The sequence below is a fragment of the Notolabrus celidotus genome, chromosome 15, assembly GCF_009762535.1.
Source record: "Notolabrus celidotus isolate fNotCel1 chromosome 15, fNotCel1.pri, whole genome shotgun sequence".
NCBI lineage: Eukaryota > Metazoa > Chordata > Actinopteri > Labriformes > Labridae > Notolabrus > Notolabrus celidotus.
In genome coordinates, this window is record NC_048286.1 from 9878452 (window position 1) to 9900526 (window position 22075).

General features: G+C 40.7%; 1 protein-coding gene across 1 annotated transcript in view; it reads left to right on the plus strand.

The window, feature by feature from the left end:
- The window catches only part of LOC117826286 (netrin-G1-like), a 95022-nt gene that overhangs the window by 12228 nt on the left and 60719 nt on the right, over positions 1–22075 (plus strand). The window contains 1 exon segment of the mRNA XM_034702239.1: positions 8118–8763. Coding sequence (XP_034558130.1) covers positions 8518–8763 — 246 coding nt within the window. The 5' untranslated portion in view covers positions 8118–8517.

The window sequence follows — 22075 nt, forward strand, 5'->3', positions numbered from 1 at the left end:
ACTTTTTGACCGCAGGAACCAGGGTCTAAATGTAGTTCTGGTGTAGTTAATCTCCCCCTCAAAAGCCCCTACTGGGAGGGGTAGTACTTTTCAAAGAAGAGACTATGGGTGGTGGGGCCTACAATGCTGAACATTTCTGATTGGTAGAGTAACTGGTGTTTTTATTCCATCCACCGTCTACAATAACATCACACACAACTGTGATTCCTCCTTTTTGAATTAGTTTTTTTTTGTTCCATTTTTTTTGCCTGTCCTTTTCAGTTCTTCAAATTAACAAAACCAGTCCTTTTTACTCATCTGTTTGTTACTCTGTCCATTGTTAAAAATCAATATATATATATTGTCCCTAAAAAAAAAAACTGTGATTCACTTGGGTTTAGTAGCTGTATAATAGTCGAAAGGCACGATGATGTGGTTGACATCTGTAGTTCTGAGTAAAATGATTGATGGATTTCATTAATATTGGTGCAGATGAATTGTATTTCTCTGACATTTCCTCCACATCAGGTCAAATGTTTCTCTCGTTCATTACTCTGATTTATGATTAAATACCCTTAAAGAAAAACTACATAAAAGAAGTAGAAAAAGCCTCCTGCACATCACCCATTATTTTGTGAATACCCTTTTCGAATGCTAAGGTTCGCATGACAGCTGTCAGTATCTTGTTTTTTTGGAAGCTAAAGTGCGGACGAATACAGTCCCTGTGAAGAATAAATCCAGTGGAGTCTCCCCCTGTTGGTCAGTAGTAAAACTGCAGGTTAAAGGAACTTGTAAGTGGTGTAATCCTCCATCTTCTATACACTATCTATGTTCGTTCCCCTTAAATGTGCCCTCCCCAGACCCCACTGCTATACTTTGTTTTTAATGGCAATTAGCTGATATTAACATGCAAAGCAAGTGTAAACATTATGCCTGCTTTAAACCAGCATCACTCCATAAGGTTTCTTTTACTGTGGTGTAATCCATCTATCCATCCATCTAACTTGGTTAGAATCAAGTGAGCCTGCACAGTCATGTATGTGAGTGTGTGTCAGGGTGAATGGTACTGTTTCCAGGAGGAATGATTTAATGGAAATGTCAAGAGCAGCAGCCGCTCCAAGCAAAAGCTGAGCCTTCTGATACAATGTGAGGCACTTTACCTCAATGGAAAGGAGAGACTTGTTGTCATTCAGCCCTGGTCCCAACCAAATCTGCCTTTATCAGAACAGAAACGGCATTGCCACTTTTTAATGGGATTACAGGGGTTTCATTGCATATTAATTTGAAATAAATCAATACAGGCTGTGGTTCTATTTGGGGGCATTCTAAACATTTAGTAGCTCAACGTACATTCTGCTTAAAAGTAGTGATACAGAACTAAAGAAGGAGTTTGGTTTTAGACTAGGAACTGTATTCGGATATCTGGTGTGTAAGAGATGGAATGAGCGAATCAAAGATGGTCAAAGAGACCCCTTGAAAAAAAGTTGGTTCATTCCAGTGGGTTTATTTTTACATTTCCAAAAAATGGATGAATGAATGGATGATAGATGTACAGAGGGAGGAAAAAGGACAACCACATATCTAAAATTGGGTAAAATAGGATTGTTTTGTAAGCACATGTTATTCTTAACTATGATAAACAGCCTTAAAGGCAAGCAACTAGGTTACAAACTATCTCAGGGGTACTTTCAGATCGTTTTCATGTGTAATGTTACACTTTTTACTTCGAAAATCCACTCCAGCTTGTGATAAAGTTGCATTTAGGGGCGAATGAGCTGTCCATGGTGCTGAAAATGCTTTTAAGTAGATAACACAAAATAGTGAGAAAAAGAGTATAATGTAAGAAAACTGAAGAGCAGGAGGAGAAAAAACTGCCTCTATGTCTGTCTTTGAGTGAACACAATCATGTTACACCCCCTTAGAAATATGAATGGAGAAAATAAGGGCTACAGAGTAACTGGGTACTTTTGTGCCTCTATTGCACCGACATGGAAAACGCTCGACTCAATTACAGCTGTGACCTTCACGTGGGCGCGGTTGTTCCTATCGTGCAATCTCCACCAGTTGGCATTACAGCACAATTAAAATGCGTGTTCAAAGCGACCTGTCACCACGGTTGTTTGCCGTGAAGCTTGGCACCCTGTAGTGGAGAGGGTGACATCTATGACTCCTCGCCAAGGGAGCCCGGGAGACGCACCTCACTGTAGTTATTCTTCCAGCTCTGCCTGCAAAAACCACCGAATAATTACAGCAACAACTCCGGCCAGGGGAGTTTTTCCTTTTCCCTCTTTTGGCAAGCGTAATACCATTCCCCCCTTATCCTTACATGGAAGGTAAGATCTTCTTTTGTTTGTTTTTTCGAAATTACCTAGTCCTGAAGCGGTGTTGTGTTGGTAATTATCTGTGTTTAACCTGAGGGAGATTTTAAAAAACAAGCCGAAATATTCGGATTATAATTCCCCTCTAGTTCGATTTTCTTCCTCCAACTTCGGCTGCATTTTAATTGTGTTGTTCCGTGTTTTTTCTGCCCTGAGGACTCGCCTCTGTTAAGTTTCTGTGGATATACTCTCCACATGCATCTCTTGTCAGTTTAATGGCTCCTGAAATGTGATAATAAAAACCTCAATGAGTGTGCTCATAGGCTAGATTTTACAGGGTGTAAATATTAAATGTATTCTACCGTAATAGGTGAAAAGTGTGATCACGATTACAGCTAACTGTTGTGTTATCCGGAATGACATCAGTGCACTTCGGCTTGCAGATGTTGGACGCTGCCGTGGAAAAAGCGATGCAGCTTATTGCTGAGCAGTAATCACTTTAAATAGAGAAATCATCCTTAGGATAATATAATATATCTCCGATTACGAATCAATCAATGAAATCTCAAGTTAATTCAGATTCAATAAAACAGAGGGGGATAAATATGGAACGTATAAAGCGTCATTGAAAGAAACTTTCATTTTAAACACAATATCAACCAGATTGTGGAACAGACTACGAACCAGAGGAGAACAACGAGAATAAACTTCTGAAGGAACGTAATACAAATACGACAACCGCGGTTAAAGTTAATATTTAGCAGCCACAAATGTCAGCTTTATCTTTAGGACCCGGCGGAGCGCTCGTTTGTAACTGGACATAGTGGCTCCATTTGAGAAAGATTGCTTATCGCTCCCTTCGTCTCCGGTCCACAACTCGGCTGGGCTGAAAAATCAGTCCTTCCAAAGAGTTGCTCCGCATTGGGATGTGTTTTAAAGCGCGTTGATGTGCTATAAAGAATTTGCGAGCACACTCTGAATCCCCTTAACAGCTACTTGAAGTATTTGTCGTGTGCCATTCCTATGAACGCTGCGCCAGGAGCAGCGCTGCGTAAAGCCAAACAGCTCGTGTGGACACCAGTCGAAACTCGGCGGCGTTTGTGAGCGCGGACAGAAAGGACTGCATGTGAGGCAGTCCAGAAACGTTATTTGGAAGGAAATAAAGCTGCTTTAGAGACAGCAAAAGTTCATTGAAAAGTTTAAAGACAGGAAATCGCCGCGTTCTCCGCGTGAATGCGCGCTTTCTGCGCACGTTTTGCTTTTATTGTTCCATCTGGTGCGAAATTCGAATAAATCAGAACGAGACGATTCAGAGGCGCACGAAGACCTTTCTGCAACTACTCTCTGCAGTGCATAACTTGTTGAATGAGCTTGTTGTTCAAGGAGCGCGTTTAAATGTGAGTATTGTTGTGTTTTCAGCATTCTTGTTGTGCTATTTCCTTTAATGAAAACCGTCACTTGAATGATGATGACAATCGTGACTAAATGAGCGATAATGGGGTAATTACAGTGGGCTGTTTCATGGGCGGAACGTTAGCTGTAATCAGATTTGAAGTCGGTTAAATGAATAAGGAATGAGCAGCTCGGGAGAAATTGAATTTAAAAATTGTGCCGTTTGCAGCCACAGCGTTTTATAAGTTGTATTTTTAACTTTAACTGCACAGATGTTTTCTTCGCTATGCAGAAAGTGAAAGAACAAAAATCTGGATTTAACCTGTATGAGTTAAAAGCTGCTTTAATTACAAATACTCCCCCAGTTGCTAAATAAAGGATTTAATGAGTCTTTAACCTGTTGCGCAGCAGGTCAGATCTAGGTGTGCCTCGCCCCTGCGCAAAAAATCTGTCTCAGTACAGAACACAAGTCCTGTTGATGCAAATATCCTTACTACTTCAAGTTCTTAATTGAAATGATCAACATGAGCAGAAAAAACACAAAGTGACTTGATGTCTTCCCTGCTGTCAGTCCTGTGTTTCTGATTGCATGAATCTTACATGTCCTGGAATTTTAAATTGTTTGCAACATGCTCTGCATTTTTGCATGTTAGAGCTTCGGGAGGAGAACTTTGAATAATGTATGGCAGCAGGTTTCATGTGTGGCAGTGGTGCAGGCTGAATCCCTGAATCTTTGGCTGGGCTCCACACTGAGAGACCCTCACATTGTCAACACATCAACCACATCCTCTCTGGGAGAAAAAGTCTTTGCAGGAGAGCACAGCCAGCCCTTGTTGTAAACAAAGAAGTGTCTCCAATTGCACAGGTCAAAAGTGCAGCCCCTCTGGACATTGATTGTATGTTTTATGTGCTTATGGATCTATTGCTGCTATTGAGAGGCAGAGAGACAAAGACATGGAGGGGGGGGACGAAGGAGGAAAGAGACAATAAGAACACAAACGTGTGCCAGAACAGACATGCTTCTGCTTGCCAGTCGATCCCACTGTGACTCATATGGAAGGGTTGGATTTTGGCTCGGAGGACGTTGGAAGCATTAACCCGTTTATTGTTGCACTCATCGGCCAGCTACAAAGCATCAGACAGTTTGAACTGGCTGTGGATCAGAAGTTATTGGTTGGAAGTCAGAGAAATCAATAAACACAACGTGGCAGTATTGTATCTGTGAGCATCCAAAATCCAGAGTAGGTGCCTAAAGTAAAAGCAAAAACAAAGCAATTGTTGCAGGAGGAACCACAGAGGGAGGATCAGTGTGGGTTCATTTTGTTGCTATTTATTTTGCAATCAATTCAAGTGTCATGTTACAATCACTGATGTCAGTATTGAAGGTACTGGTCTTTGAATTTAGGAGCACACGTTGTGAATTTCAGCACCATGGACAGCTCCTCTCCACATTGCCCTGTATTAATGCCAGGGGTCGGGATCAGAAAAAAAGCTACATTCAGAGACTGAGAGCAAAGCCACACTTTAGCAGGATTAGTATAAAATGAATGGAAAAAAGAAAAACATCCGCCACAGGTTTTTAAGAGTCTAGCTGGGAGTTTGTAACCAATATAAGCCACGGGGCACGGGCTGCCTGCTGACTTTTAAAACACTCTGCCATGCTTGAGCTGCCCAGGGGATGGAATGCAAGCGGACACAAGGGGGTGTTTCAGAGGCTTCAAAAACAAGTGAAGGAAAAGAGAGAGATGGAGGGAGACAGAGAGAGAGAGAGAGAGAGAGAGAGAGAGAGGGAGACAGAGAGAGAGAGATAGATAGAGAGAGGGAGACAGAGAGAGAGAGATAGATAGAGAGAGAGAGGAAAGGAGAGGTGGTCACCCTCAGCTCTTAGCTCCCTCTCTCCCTGCATACGGAGAGCTGCTCAAATATTGATGACTTTTAATATAGAATCTGACCTCATATTTTTCTCAGAGAAAATTATGACATTCCTGAGCTTCTCCTTAAATCTCTGAAAGGCCGCTGAGGTGTAGATGGAGGTGTAGATGCAGGAACAGGGAGGACACAAGGCTGGAAGATTATAATTCTGCTTAAATGTGGCTCTTTGGTGTAATTTAATGAGAAATGTCAATCTTAAGGTCTATACATGAATCAGGAAAGCATAAAGGAATGTATGAATCAAAGTTAGACTCCTAGATTAATTAATCTTCTTTGGATTCTTTTGCAAGAGACAAATTGGCTTCCTAAACGGTGTCAGAACTCTTATTTTATGCAGAAATCATCCCTTGAGCACAGAAGCGATTTAAAGCAGTTTATAATGCATGCGTCTTTCCTTTCCTTAGTAGAGCTCTGATGTTAAATGGTACGTGTCCACGAAGGTCTGCTGAGCATCCGACACCTTTCTTTCATCTGTATAGATTTCATTACTCCAGGTGTCTATGAATTAAATCCAATATTCCCCTGGTTAGCTCCATTTGCTGTCACTTATTAGCTTTGAATGTTCCCTATTAAATAAAAATAAGATAAGCGACCTCCACCACCCCGCTGCTGCTACCTAATTTGACTGCCTTTATAATGAAAGTCAGCCTTGCTGTTATGAAACGAGGGCGTATCCAGGTGCATGTGTGTGTAAGAGAGATGAGAGTCGTCCATCCCATGACACATCTGTGATCTCAGACTGACATTTATATTTATGAAACGTGATACACGTATCTCCAATGAAAGATGCCACGCATCCATCGCTCACGAGCTCCATCTGCGTTAACAAATTTGTAATTGGCCCGTCTTACAGAAGTCTTAATGATTGACATGAGCACATTTAAAGAGCCAAAATTCTTTCCAACATTTTCTTCCCTTTTCCCAGCAGAGGTCTGTCAAATGAAGCCCGCCACCCGTACCTCCTGACAGGGCTCACTTTGAAGGGTCCGTCCAGGCTGAATAGCAGAGCAGATCATTTCTCAGGCTCGGATGAACATCTTTCATTCTGGTTGGAATGTATTCAAGCCTGTAGTCATTCTGTTAAAAAGGACATTAGGCTGGGAGGAAAGCAATATTTGGTTTGAATGTGGGAAAAAAAACCTGCACAAATTGTTACAATTTGCAGTCTGAGACAAGATGGCCAAGTTAAAATACTGAATCCTAATGCCTCCATATGTCGGCAAGGAGCACAGAAATCTGACTGTGTATGTGAGTGTGAGTGTGTGTGTGTGTGTGTGTGTGTGTGTGTGTGTGTGTGTGTGTGTGTGTGTGTGTGTGTGTGTGTGTGTGTGTGTGAGAGAGAGAGAGAGAGAGAGAGAGAGAGACACAGAGTCTTATTAAGAACAGATTCTGCTTCCTGAATCTCATCTGAATCTTTGTCCTTTCATAATTAAAATCCCTTCCTTAATTAATTTGATTTGACTCGATTATCTCTTGATAAATAAAAACTTGAATCTTCTGACACAAACTGAAAAAGTAGCTCTTTCCCTCTGAACACAAAAGACTCTCCACATGCTCCAAACCCCTGCTTACCTGGAAAAATTTGTATTTCAGCAATGACTTTTAGTCACAGAGGGTCGGATGTAGCCTGGAGGGAAGAGTAAGAAGCTGCTGACCGGAAAGTTAGAGGTTCAACTGCATGAGGCGGCTGGTTTTATGAGGCATTATTTAAGTCTGGGTTGGATTAAATATGCATAATGCAGCATTGCCAACCTGTAAGCTGTGTTAATGGAGGATAACTATGCATGCTCGTAGAGGGCACAGGTTACATCTACTTCCAGGAATAACAAGAACTTCAAGCCATTCCTGCATATTGACATTCATCTGTAACTTAACTCCTATTTACAGTGTCATTACCTTGTTTGAGCTGAGTAAAGCAGCGCCATTTTATTTCCCAGCTAACACACTCCTTTTTTACCTGAGACATTGAGATCGTGCCGGTCTCCACTGACTGCTGCCAGGCACCATTACCTGACGAGTTAGGCCATCTGACTGATGGCTTGTGATAGCTCTGAGAAATGTACAATCCCTCAAATAGACCATTTCTGTCTCCCAATTTTACTTTAATATTTCCCAAATACCTCTAAAGGCTTTAGGACAAAGGCAACTCCGGATTCGGCTAGCGGGGAGCAAGAGTGGGGAAAAAGCAATAACTTAAATGTCGTGACTTGACACATGGAAATAAGCCTTTTTGTATGAAAATCAAATGGAGATTAGGCTTTGCAGAACAAGGCCCATTTGAATTGTATACAGTGATTTTGGCAAGGTTATTATTGAGGGTTTCATATAAACAGTGGATTGTGTTTGTGTGCATAATGTATGTGTGCACTGAGACACACTACTTATCCCAGTGCCCTTAAACCATGTTGAAGCATTGTTAAAATTTTAATACTGTGTTTCCAGTGTTTTTATGTGTTTTTGCAGGCTATTTAAGGATTTTTTTCTTCTGTCCTTTAGGATGCAGCCTGTGGCAAAAACAACAGGAGATCCAACTCAGGCGTCTGACAGCCACTGACTTATGAGGAGTGTCACCCTGCTCTGCACATCCCTTCTGACCGCTTGTTGACCCTTTCATCAGTGCTCGACACTTGTGAAGAAGCTCACTTGTTGACACACCTCATCAGCCAGGCAGAAGTGGCAAAAATCTGAGAAAAAAGGAAGTGAATGGGGGCTAATGGTTGCCTGAAGCTGCTCACTCAAAAGTAGTAACATGCTGCCTCAGTTCCCAAATGAGCTTCTGCATCGTGCAAAGCTGCAGTTAGTTTAGAAAATTCCCAGCGACACTGTCATATCTGTTACTGAAAAGCAGCTGTAAAGAAAAAAAGAGAGGTTCCACATCAACTACAAAGAATCAGCAATGTTTTGGCCCGTATTCATCACTCTGCAAGCTGTGTGCACCAGCGTGGCACATGCCATGCAGCATTACCCAGCGGCATGGGGACACTATGACGTGTGCAAGTCCCAGATCTACACAGAGGAGGGCCTGGCATGGGACTACATGGCCTGTCAGCCAGAAGCCACAGACATGACAAAGTACCTGCGAGTGGCCCTCGACCCCCCAAATATCACGTGTGGAGATCCGCCAGAAACGTACTGCGCTTTGGTGAGTCGTAACCTCGGCCGTCCCCTGATGGAGACAAATGAGGCTGTAGGCAGAATCGCACAACGTACTGGGTCAGGGTTGGAGAGCAGTGCATACAAGGCAATGTGCTGCCACTGCAGCAAAGATTGATGCACACACAGACAGAGATGCGCATCAGGATACAAGTGCAGCGCACTCGCATGAAAGACGCACACACACATCAATAAATGCAAAACTAAATAGGTGCATGCACATTTGCACACACATTTGCAGTAAAACATGTAGTGCACAAGGACATGGAGGCTTTTTTGGACATACTTATGCATACATAATCAAATGTGCATCTCAGACATGCCCAGGCATAGAAAGAATAGAGTCACATGAACTATATACATGCAGCGGGCAATAGAGGTGATTTACAGTTACAAACGTTTCTCTGCTCATCTGTTGAGTGACGTAAACAAAAAATGCTTTTGCAGCAGTTCTGATGTTAATTTCTTTATGGATTTTGTGTATGGATAAAGCTTGTGAGATCTGAGGAGCCAGAGAGGACAGATTTATAGAAAAAAAGAAGTAGACGATACCTCCCTTTTGCATTATTTTATGCAAAACTATATCACGTACCCTTGAGATGTGTACTCCTGCAAAAAGTCGCATGCAGCTGCAGAACTTTAATGTTTTTTTCTTTCCTGCAACCTATGAAGCTTATCTCATCCCAGAGATACAAGTGATATTGTAAATTAACAGAAAAGATCAACGCCATATGGATGAAAAAAATATATATTTATCACACATTTATAATCACATGCTGATACGCATACAAAACAGTAAACAGCCCTGCACCTACACAGTGGAATCAAGCTCACACTCTAACATACACACTCACTGCACACTCACACAAACAAAGACGCAGCGAAGGATCAGTGTTAACAGTGACAGGGTAATTGTGCTGCCACAGTTATTATGCAGTGCAGTCTCAGTGCAGTGTTTAGCCTTGTTTCACCAAGCCTTATCAACCATTATCAACAGTTCAAGCCCAGGTTGAATTTGTTAAGAATCACACTCAAAGTAAGCAGCAAGAGCCCACAGGCTTTAAAGTGCTTCATTAGAAGTCGTGCGTGTGTGTGCCCACCGAGAGCTCCTGCAAGTAAATATTTACCAATTAAAACGGGCATCTTTAAAAGGGGAGTTTTTTTACTCTCGCAGCTCCAGATGGCACCGAGACATTTAATGCCACTGTAGGATGAAAAAAGAGCCGGTCTCTTGTTGCGTGTGACGTTCTATGAAGCTTTATATCAAAACGAACCGTGGAACCTTTATCAGTCAGCTAGATCACTCTAAATACAAAACATTAAGACTACAAGAGGAGCGAACGAACAAAGGAAAGGCAGCGGGTTGGACTGATGAGTCATTTCACTCAAGTGACTGTTGGTGGTTAAAAACGCCTCATCACAATTAGATGTTTTCCCTTTAGTTCAATTGGAGAGAAAATTTAATAGAAAAGTGTACTCCATTCATATTGCATTCATTATTTTCACAAGCCCTTACATATTAGATACCTTCAAAGTTTTTCATGGTCATACTTTATTCTTCAGAATGTTTTATACCTTGGTGTTAATTCACTGATTACACTACTGTAAGTTATTATAAAGCTTATAAAGATAATACAGTAGGCCAGCTGCTAGGAAGGAAAGTCTGTCAAATGTTACATGTACCCGATTAATGCTGGCTTACCTGAAGTTTGCAGAACTCTCTGTGGTTGTAACCTTGTGGTGAGCTACTTTGTACCCAAAAAGAGGTTTTGTTGTTGAATTTCAAACACTTACAGATTAAAAATGAAACATGAAAGCTGCATCTACATTAGTGATGCTAGAAAGCTAACCTATAGGAGCAGAACCCAGTAATTACGTTCGGGCTTCAGGTGGATATTGTGGTGGTAGTCCTGGTTATTCCATCCTCTTTCTGGCAAAGCTTGTGATGCACGTCACCACAAGTGCTGAGGGAAAATTCAGCATCTAATTTTGAAAATGTGTTCATAACTTTCCAAACAAGGGGATAAATAGAAAATGATTGAGCTACAAGTGTGTCTCCAAAGATTTGTCAGTCACTCAGACAGCCGGTCAGCCACTTTAGTCCAGACTGAAATATCTAAACAACTATCAGATGGATATTTAGACATGAAATGTAGTAGAGTCATTCATTTCCTCCCGAGGGCAAGTACCAACACAGCAGTCGGCTAGTTTTCAGAGCATGTCTAGACTGTACTCTATGCTATATTATTAACAAAGACCCAACATCAAGACAGGATGAGATCCAGTCCCATCTTACAGACAGGACTCAGTCTGATCTCATCTTAATCCACCATGAGCAGAGCACTTTGCAGCATTTAACAAGTTACATTAGAAAGGACAAACTGCCTTTAACAGGCAGAAACCTCAAGCAGAACCAGACTCGTGTAGACAGCCGTCTACTGTGACTGACATTAAAGTTTTTACAACCTTTTTTTTAATGTCAAACGAATGGCATCCCCATAAAATAAAGCCATAGTCGGAATTAGCAAATGTTCGCATGCTTACGAGTTAGAATAAGTTAGATAACATTGCCTTAAAGCTCCTATAAAGGGACTCTAGGTGTATGATGGCTTTGGTACCTCCTGTGGACCAAGCTGTACTTTGAGATAAACACAAGGTACCAATGCTACCTTACCACATGGTCACAAATGGTCCCCACAACCCACAGAAAAGCAAAGAAAGAAGGCAGAGCCAGGGCGTGAAGGCTGTCTGGGCTAGAGCTCATCCCACCAGGGTTAGCTTTTCTCTGTGTTGTCCTTGTCCTGCACTAAAGTTAAAGTTATGTTTTTTTTTCCTACAGAATTTCTTCATCACACTTTCTTTTAACAGTCTAATGTATCACTCTGAGAATTTTTGCAGTAGAAAATGTGAAAAAAACTGTTTCCACAGTGTGCGGTTTATCATTTTGTCTGACACTCAAACCACAGCAGCCGTTTCAATCATCAAAAATAACTGTGCAGAAATAGTCAGTCCTCTCGCTGTTGGTCTTGTTTGCTTTTGTAGCTCGCATGGAAGCATTATTTATTTCAGTGTGTTTTATAACCAGCTTAAAAACTCCTCACAGGAGCTTTGAATGTACCAGCACATTGGCTTTGTGACCTTGTTAGCCATTGTGACATGAGCAGTTGGGTTACAGCTAAACATTGACTGAATTAGGTTGCAGATAGTTGCTATATAGATTTAGATTGATTATCCATCAGGTTATTGTTGTGTGCTCTATTTTTTCAATGGGTAAGCAAAGTTGTCTGCATGCCAAGATTCACCAAGCTTTACTGACGTTTAAAGTATGATTGGAAAATTTAAAAATTGGAAACACCGACTTCTTAAAAAGTCCTAATTAGAGATTAGTTTCAACCTGAGAGCAACAGATTAAAATTATAATAACTAATATTTATAAATGTTATATCAATGCACTTCTTTAGACGTCGGTGGAAACTGCAGGTGAAGCAGTACAAAGAATACCAAACCACTGATACAGGAAAAAAGATATCCGATTCAACTTTTGGATAGAAGACTGTGCCTGTCAGCCCAAAGCCCCCTCCGCCCACACCACGTGTGCATTCAATCTGTACCTTGGCAAGACTAAAAGCTTCTGTTATGCAACTTTTCAGACAATCCTATGTCTCACTGCCAAAAATGTCCATCACCTCCCACATGAACCCGAGGTCATCATTGTCCAGATGATCGGGAACACGGCTCCTCCTGCACTCACCTAAACAGCTGTTGTGTGTTTGATCTGTTTACACTCTCGTCTGGCACACAGGCAGACTGAGACCGGTGACCTTATCCACCGGTGCTTCCTCAGAGTTTGTGGGAGATGAGAGGAGCATGTAAATGAGCTCTTTCAGCCAATCACTAAGTTGCCTGCAGTTGTGAGCTCGGTCTAATCACTTTCCCCAGGAGTTGTTTTGCCTCATGGCGGATGGTCAAAGATTGCATGTCCCTCCCTTTGCCTTTCCCCCTTCTCTTCCTCTCCTCCCACCCTCTGCCTTCTGCTTACCGTTCTCATCTCTGCCGTTCAAGGATATTTTTTTCGTTTTACATCCAACGTTAGCTTTGCAGATTTCAGCTTAGACAGCGTCTGTGCTCGCGGAAAGGGCATTCATCATTCAGGAGTTGATCTTTTACAACTTTAAAGCTTGACTTTTATGGGTGAAATAATGAAGACACCCTTTTGGTTTTTTGGTTGTACTTTCTTTTGAATGTTTGGGGCATGAGATAAAGAGAGTCCGGGATAAACAGAGAGGAGGACAGGTGTGATGCATTGGGGAGTTAGCCCTGTTTTTATTTTTAGCAGCAGACCTTCAGGGGTTCTGCAAAATGTGTTGGTATTAAGGCCGTTGTCCTGTGGTGCACTGTGGCACTGTCACTCACTATCAGTCAATAGTGGCTTCAGCCCTTTTTTAAACTCAGTACAGTAACACACAAGGTGCAAGCTCAAGGATTCAAATAGATGCACGGTTATTCTAATGATTAATTCCAACCAAATTTGTACAATAGTAGAATTATTTCTCAGTCATGCCTTCTGTTGTGACTAATGCACTAAAATAAAGACATTCGTAATAATCAGCTTTTTCATACTTTAGTACAAATTATCTAATTAGCCTCATTTGAATGCTTGTAGGCGAGACATTTATTAGACTATTGCGCCACATGGGCACAAGCTGTTAATGCAAGAGAACGCCTGCTGAAAGACATCTGCATCTCAAACCTCTTAGAATCAGTTCTGATATAGTGAACACACACCAGAGTGTTTTAATTACAGCACTTTTCTCTTCTATAACTCCAAATCAGGTTGGCTTTAGGGAATTAATGCCATTTACTTTGATTTACTGAGGAGAGAGGAGGTTACATTTTCATGCAGTTTGGAGTACATGTGTTGTAGTTGCAAAGTATGAGCATATTTATTTGTTTGAACGTGTAAAAAAGAGTGGCAGATGGCTGCCTCCGCGTCATGATCTAACTCTGCTGGGTAAATAATTTCTGTTTGATTGAATGGACCACCGTGTGACAGTCGTGGTGCAGCAGTGTTTGGATTAGCACCCTGCTGATTGGAAAATTCTTCACCCAGAGGTTTGAAAAGTGGCAGGACAAATCTTGGAGTAAGAAGCTGAAAGACACTCTGCTCTCCCACATCTCCTGCGCTGATCTTTCCGTTTATCTAAATGAATCAATGTTAGCTTTGAGCTATAGCACCCTTGGCTCACTTGCTCTGCAGTATTTGCAGCATGCTGATGTGTCCGCGTCATGTTAGCAGTGCACAAACATTTGTGTGACTGATTCAGCAATGTTGCTTATTCCAGCTACTCTGCGACTAACTGGTAGATTCTTGTAATTCCTCTGAACTTTATTCAGCTCTCTCAGAATGGATGAAAGGAGTCGAGGCTGCCAGTTCACCACTCGGCCCCCTCGGAGGCTTAGGAAGGAGAGACGAGACGAGAGCTCCAACTAAGCTGCTCGGAGACTGCCACGTTATTGACAGTCAATGCTGCCGACTTATCTTTGCTGGCAATGACTGGAGTCATTGTGAACTTTCAATCTGTGTCTTATGTGCCCACAAGAGCTGATGTAATAGACTTTGGAGAGAGAAATAGATTACAGACAAGACAAAGGGAAGTAACCTTTAGGCTGGGAGGTCATTGACAGAAATAGTGAATCTGCAGAATGGCAAGGGCCTTGAGCTCCTTCAGAAGATGTTTATATACTCTGAACTTGCTTTGCCAGTCAGATTTTTGAGGAAACATACAGCGATTGCTGCAGGGTCTAGTTCACTGGCAAGATTTCAAGAGTTTGTGTCCTGAAATGTCCTTTTTTTGACTTTTAACAATGAAAAAGAAATGCTACACATAACTAAAAAGTAGCCACATGAGGTCATGAACCGATAGAAAGTTATTGCCTCAGTTTTTATGAGTATTTTAGCATTTTTTAGCTTATTGTTTGTTCAACTTGAAGAGTAGTGCTCTGGTTCAGATTGCACTTTCAGCAGCCTCATTTTAAGGACTTGGTATGGACAAAAGCTCAATTTGAACTTCATGCTGATGCTGTGTCTCCACATGGTGTGTTTCTACTAATCACATGAGTTCTATCAAGTTTCACTTCATCCATTATCTAAACCGCTTCGACCATTCAGGGTCACTGGGAGCTGGAGTCAATCCCAGCTGTCACTGAACAAGAGGCACCCTGGACAGGTCGCCTGTCATTCACAGGGCTAACACATAGAGACAAAGACAAAGTCACATTAACACCTTCAGACAATTTAGAGTCACCAGATAACCTAACCAGCATGTCTCTCCACTGTGGGAGGAAGCTGGAGCAGCAGGAGGCAGGGTCGTGTCCAGACTTTTTCGACTGGGGTGGCCGAACTGGGTCACTGATTCTGCAGGGGTTGCGTGGAGTATGTTGTAAGTAAGTAGTGTAAAAAAAATTCCTGATGCAAGTGAGCAAAAATAGACAATGGCTGCACATTTAGCCAGGTACCACCAAGTGCTTCATTTAACAAAGTATGTACTTCAAGACCCTCAACATACACCAGAAACATGCAAAGTTGCTAACACTAAAACGTTAACAGTAAACAGTTCACAAAATATTTAATTCAACATTACTGCAGGAGCCCGTGAAACCAATTGCTACAATAAAAGATACCAGACCACAGCAAAATACAACCACAATTCCATAAAATTACTTATGTGGCCCATGTGGAGATTTTTGTTGTATTTTCATTTTTTTGTAATTGCATCTTATTGCATTTTAAACTCATTCAGGTTAACAATAAATATCATGCATAAGTATTTTCTATTACCATGCATAAATGCTATACATCAGAATGAATCATGTCAATTCAACTGACTAACTCTGTTATTAGATCCTGTGGCTATGCCTTTATTTATTCCCCCATGCACTCACTCACTACCCTCTTTTCTGCACAATACACTCAAGCCTGATTTACACTTCTATGTTGAATCTATGTTTGCGTTACCCCTGTACTTATGCAGGAGCCTACGTAAGAAGCCTGACGTGCACCTCCTCAAAAATGTACCAAAGTGTTGAAACAATGCAGACTGCAAGCCCTCTGATTGGTCCATTAGCACCATCATTTCCTGCATTTACAACACTTTTTATACTGCCACCTTTGCTAATTCATAGGCCGTACATTCCATCCTCTCTCTTTCCTTCTTTACAATAATTGCAGCATTATCAACTGTTGCTCAAAATCTATCAGATCCAACTCCAACATAGTACACTCAGGTGTAGTAAGCATCGTTTCCTGTGCACAACATGCAGACAATGCAGCGGAATCAGGACCTGGGGATATGAGAAGCATAGAAACTGCACTGCAAACTAGCATTTAGCAGAGTGTTGTAGAAACTTTGAAAACTACTCCTTTGACTTATCGTGCACAGGTCTGTATGAATAGTGTATTATAAACAAACTTGGAAGACATGTTGGAGACAGCCTGTGCGTGTTTCAGACCAGTTTGGGCATTATTATTATGAAAAGCGTCTTCTGTCACTTAAATAACAGAAGTTCAGAGGTCATGTTGGAAAATGCCACTGCCCCTCTTTGATCCTTGTAGCCCTCCTTCTTGAGGGTGGAGGGTTGGTGGGGATTCATTCATCCATATATTTGTTTGGGGACAGGGAACAGTTGGAGCGTTTAGCTTCCTGTCAACCCTGTGCCCTTGACTCTGTTCTGAACTGGCCCTGCCCAGCACATCATCACCGCACCACTGCGTACCAAGACACCGGGATGACATGCAACATGTCCCCTGACTCCCGGAGAGGGGGGGAGTCATCATTTATTCTTTCACTCGCCTGCCACCTCTTTTGTCTCTTGGCTTTTTAATTTCCCTGTCTCTTGTTTTCTGTCAGCTGATGATGCATAATATCCATGGCTTGTTTGAACGTGTGCAGGTTGGATGCTGTGTATGAGGTGAGCACTTGACAGATAGAGATATGTCGGCATTATTCTCGGGGATCTGTGACAGGTTAATTCTTGGAGGGTTGTAAATACAAAGACAGATGAATTATGCATGGAGATATAAAAGAAAGTGATGGGCTTTGCGGTTCAGCCAGACAGAGTCTTTCTGGACAGCTTAACATTTGAATGCATGTTTGCTGTCTGAAATGGAGCGACTGCAACTGGATTCATAATGCTTCATTATTTTTTAAAGACCATTTCTGAGCAGTCATATTAACCAAGAAGCCATTTAAGGTTTTCCTTTTTTCCGTCACACAGTTGATGATGAATTCAGGTTCACTTTTGAAACTGTGATCTCAACCTTGAAGAAAATAAGATTGTCTTTCATTTAAACAGGAAATGTTTGAATTCATCATGCATTTATCACCAATTCAAACTATCTTAGATGCATATTGATAATATAAAAAATAAGCAGATTGTACTTTCCTTATATTTTATATGACACACTGCTGCTTTCACTGACTTCTAATGGAAACAAGCTGTTTGGCATGACAGCCCGTCAAAATTGGACGTACTTTGATATCATATTTTCCCACTGCTCTTGATATTAAGAAGCTGAAATTTGACAAACATTTCCACTAAACACAGCATGGGGTGGATGCACTGCAAATTCAATCAAGAAGGGGGAAAAAAAACTCCAGAAATATCAAAACACATTTTCTGGTTAAGACATGGTCAAGTAATGCTAAATTGCTCCGAGTTAACCCCACAGCAGGGGCATTGCATCTCACCTGAAAGAAAGAGCATCTCTTTCATGCTAGTTTTTTTCAAGCTTCAAGGAAAAAAAGCAGTACCACTACACAATAGAGCAAACGTTGAGTATTGATATATAAAAATATGAGTCAGGATATTTTTCAGACTGTCTGGAAACTATAAAATGATACATTAGGATCTGTCCATTATACAACTCAGCAGCTAATATACTCTGACTTAAGTGTAGTTGGTTAGAGAAGTATTCTGCAGGATTTAGGGCAAAAAAAGAGAACCTATGTTTTACAAGTTTGGTAAAATAGTGAAAAAGACCAAAATCCAGCGGCTATATGTTAAAAACAAGTCATTTTATCACGTATAATATCTGTTTGCTCCTCTGATGCCTGTTTCTGGTGGCATTGAGTTTATCTTACATACAGACCATACTCCCATAGCGACCGCTTTCTCGTGACGTCACGCTCAGGGTGGAAAGCTCAGACATTGTTTGTATTCAAGGTCATAAATTGTATCTCTTGGTAATCTGCGTAATTGGATTTATTTCACAGCTTCACAATTGTCAAGCAGCAACATAGACAATGGATAGAGAACGTCTAGAGTAAAATTTTTATAGTTAAAATCTATTTGACCGCCCTTTAGCGAACATCAGAGCACAGTTAACATCAGCCTCCTTGTGTTTGAGCAATTACATTAAAAAAACATACATATACACATATACAATGGAAAAGGAGGATTATTTAATAGATTACTACTTTGGTGGCACTACTGTTTATCTTGGAGTCCACCAAAACATTCCACTGAAAGTCGCCAGTAAACAGAGTCACTCCTTTAACTATAACACTATTGGTCTTACCTTTATCATCAGGGGTATAAGCCTCAATCCAGTTGTAGGATGAGATATCTAACTTGTGCTCCAGAAATTTCCTACAAACAAATAAACAAATGAAGGATTCAGGAAAAAGGATTATAAAGAATACAGCAACTTGTTAACAGGCGAGTATCTCTAATGTCAAAAGTAGGACCCTCACAGAGTACTTAAACATTGTATTGTTGGCTCACTAACATGGTGTAAAAATAGACAGCAACATACTCATTAGTGCCTTCAAAGTTAGTGATCTGTAAGGTTTGCAGTACAGATACAATCTACGTATTGAGATAAATCCAGCATATTTACACTGAAGCATATGACTGATCAGTTCAATAACGTGTTTTTTTCTAATTCAATACATCCAATTAAAAGAAACACAGCTCAGGGTCAGATACTAGTAGAAGTTTATTTATCACCCACACATCCAAGCCAAAGCATCTGATACATCTAATGACCAGCTAGACTTGTATCAACCCTAACTCCAATGAAAAGCTGTGATGAGAGAAGCTTACAGCTATCAAAAACCCATAACACATTCTTATGAAAACTTTTGAAATGAATACTGAAGTATTCAAATCTGCAGCTTTGGTAGTTTGGTCTTCATATGCACTGACAGTGGTAACAGCAGCATGTGTATGGTATCCCTAACCAAAAGCAGCAAGCAGCACCACAGTGTAAAACTACCACAGTGACAAACACACAAAAGTATTACAACCAAAATACATTCAAAGTATAAAAAGGAAGAAGTACCTTTAAGGTGATAGTTCAATGTGTGGTAGTTAGGTCACTCTTGTATGTAGAGAAGTATCAGCAGGATGTAAGTAACTTTCTCAGGCAGCATTTTACCTCCACAGTTCATCAACTTCCTGGTTCTTTATCACATGTGACTGCACTGACCAATCAGAGGCTAGAAGGACTGACAGGTATGAAAAAACACAGATAGATTTACTAGACATTTGTCACTGTTTTAAACATACTGATGAAAGTATTAAAACATGTAAATAAGTATAACAACACAATTGTCTAAACAAAAAAAGTAGCAGTTTTGAGATTTTTCTCAAATATAGGTGATACATTTACTCTAAAACTGTACATGCTTATGCAAAATGACTCATTTAAGAATAAGAGCCCTCAGTCACATTGTATTATTTGATTATGATAATTAAAACATTCTTCTGAAATTGACAAAAAGTGAAGATAAAGATGAAATAGTATTTAGGCACATGTCTCTTAAAATTGTGCAGCTACAGTCAGTGACTTTTATCAAATTTGAGGAGGCACTTTAAGTTTGTGTTGATTTTGGCACCCCCATGTGGTCAAAGCAGAACCTCTTATTACTTTTCAGATCTTGTCCTTTAAGATTCAAACAGTTAAACAGTTAAATTAATCGCTTATTGTGAATCTATGAGTTGGAAAACGTGAAAAAAAGTGTTGTTTCTGCAGCATTCTGGAGCCTTTGTCAGACACCTACCCTCTAGCGACTATTTCATACATTAAAAATAACTGTATTCCAATAATTATTCTTAATGCTTATGGAAATGCAAATGGTCTCATTTGCTGTTGAAGATCACAAAGAGACGTCAATATTAATTTCAGTCTGTTTTAAAACCAGGTATCATGTAGTCAAATACCAGACATCATGTAGTCAATTCCAAAAAAAACCTGTTGGCTCTATTTGATTGATTTGCTACTTCATCAGATGAAAGTGTTAGACACATTTCTAACAAAGATTTCCTCTTACCATACTTGCTTCAGTTATTCTAAGTTTCCATTTGAAAGTACAGCAAACTCAGAGTTAACTGGATTCTTACTTCTTATCTTTTTCCAAACTTGTACTTCAACACACTCTCCATATAAGATATTAAATGTGTTTGCTCCCCTTTAGGTTTGGATTTTAAAAACAGACGGACAAAGATGAATGTCATTAGCATTTACAGCTGGAGGACCGAAATTTCAGAAGATAAGATGGTATTTTGGAACGATTTAAAGAAAATCCTCTTACCTCACAATATGACTCAGCTTCCTTTCTTCCAACCTCATTCCAGTCATTTGCTGCAGCCTCGCATGCCAACGCATTTTTGCCGCTTGCCTGGCAAAGGCACCGTGCATTACAAGGATGAATATTTCATCTGTGAATCATTGTTTGTCTTACACTTCAGAACACAGGAAACAATTAGTTATTTCAGCTTGCGTGGTGTCTGTCAATCCCGAGGAGACAGTGGTTCTTAGAAAGCCACAGTAATTATGAGCTTTCAGTGAGGTATTTTCCTAGTGATGACGTTATTGTGGTGACCCACTGGCCTCAGCAAGCCGGAGATTTGCCAGCTCATCTCTGCTGTGTCCATCTCTTCTTTCTTGAAAAACAGAACTAAAAGGCTGAGCCTGTCTGCACTGTAATTTTAGAAATGAAGGGAATTCCTTCACCATTAAATTGAATTCTTCTCGCTCTCCCAGCTCTCAGTGCTTGTACACCCATTCAGGCCCCTTTATGCCTGACAAGCTGAATGGGATTCTTGTAAAAGATACAGTAATTGAATTACACCAAAGCTGTTTGGCAGACTGGCTCTCTGTTGCTGCCCAAGAAAACTCAACTTGGCCGACCCTTCTGCCAAAGGTTCTTTTTTCTTTGAAGGGAAGTGCAGGAGGACGTGAAGGACTTCCCCTCCCTCAAGACACCACCTATAATTTTGTCCAGACTGAGAGGTGTCAGCCAATCAGACTGTTATCCCCTAGGAGAGGAAAACTTCAAAAGCTTTAACCTCAAACGTGTGCTTGGAAAATACAGCTGTAAAAAGACAGTTTTAAAATAAAGACCCATCAAAGGCTACGCTATTGGTAAAAGACATCCCAGTTGCAGACCTACACTCCACACACAAAGACTTAGGATTGATACTGGTCTGATGTAATGTAATAAAATAAAGTAGTTTTTTTATCCTCAAAAACATGAACTTTGGTTGAAAGCTCTTGATGTGTACGGCTCATATACTTTGCATCAGGTTGCCTCCATCATCCCCAAGAAGTCAAAACAATGGCTGCATTATTTGAAAAGGTTAAGAGCTACATGGCAGAGTGTTATGTTTCTGTATACATTTCTATTTTTTTATTTTGAAAAATCATGAGCGGTGTCAGAGGGGAACAACTTGAAAGAGAGAAATAATGGCGAGATGACAGGCAACTGTTGCGACCCACCTCCCCTTAGGAAACCCAGCCATCATGTTGTCAGGCCGTATTGATCCGTGTGAAAGAGGGAAAGAGTCTGTGCTGAAGAAAGAGAGGGAGAAAGATGGAGGGGGTGAGAGGTATATAGATGAAAGTAAAGAAGGGAAGAATGTTCGTTTCCAAAAGTGGCCTGTGCGATTTTATCATGCTCAGTGAAAGGGGTGACATTTCAGTAATGCTTTATTCCTCACTGTGGCATTTCAAATTAATAAAAGCCTCTAATAACTATGCAGATTGAAAAGATGGAGGATGAGTTGACACACAATGAGCTAACACACTGAACAATGCAGCAATTTCCCATTCCCTGTCTCTCATTCTTTTTTTCGCTCACTCAATTTCATCCCAGTTTCTATCAATTTCTCTGCAATGACCCCTGCATCTCATTGTAAAAGACTGAGAACTGAGTCTGTGTCCTCTAATTCTCTCCTTCATGAGAAGGCACTTAGAACTCCTCAGTGGCAGGTTTTCATGTGTTTTAAAGCTTCTTATA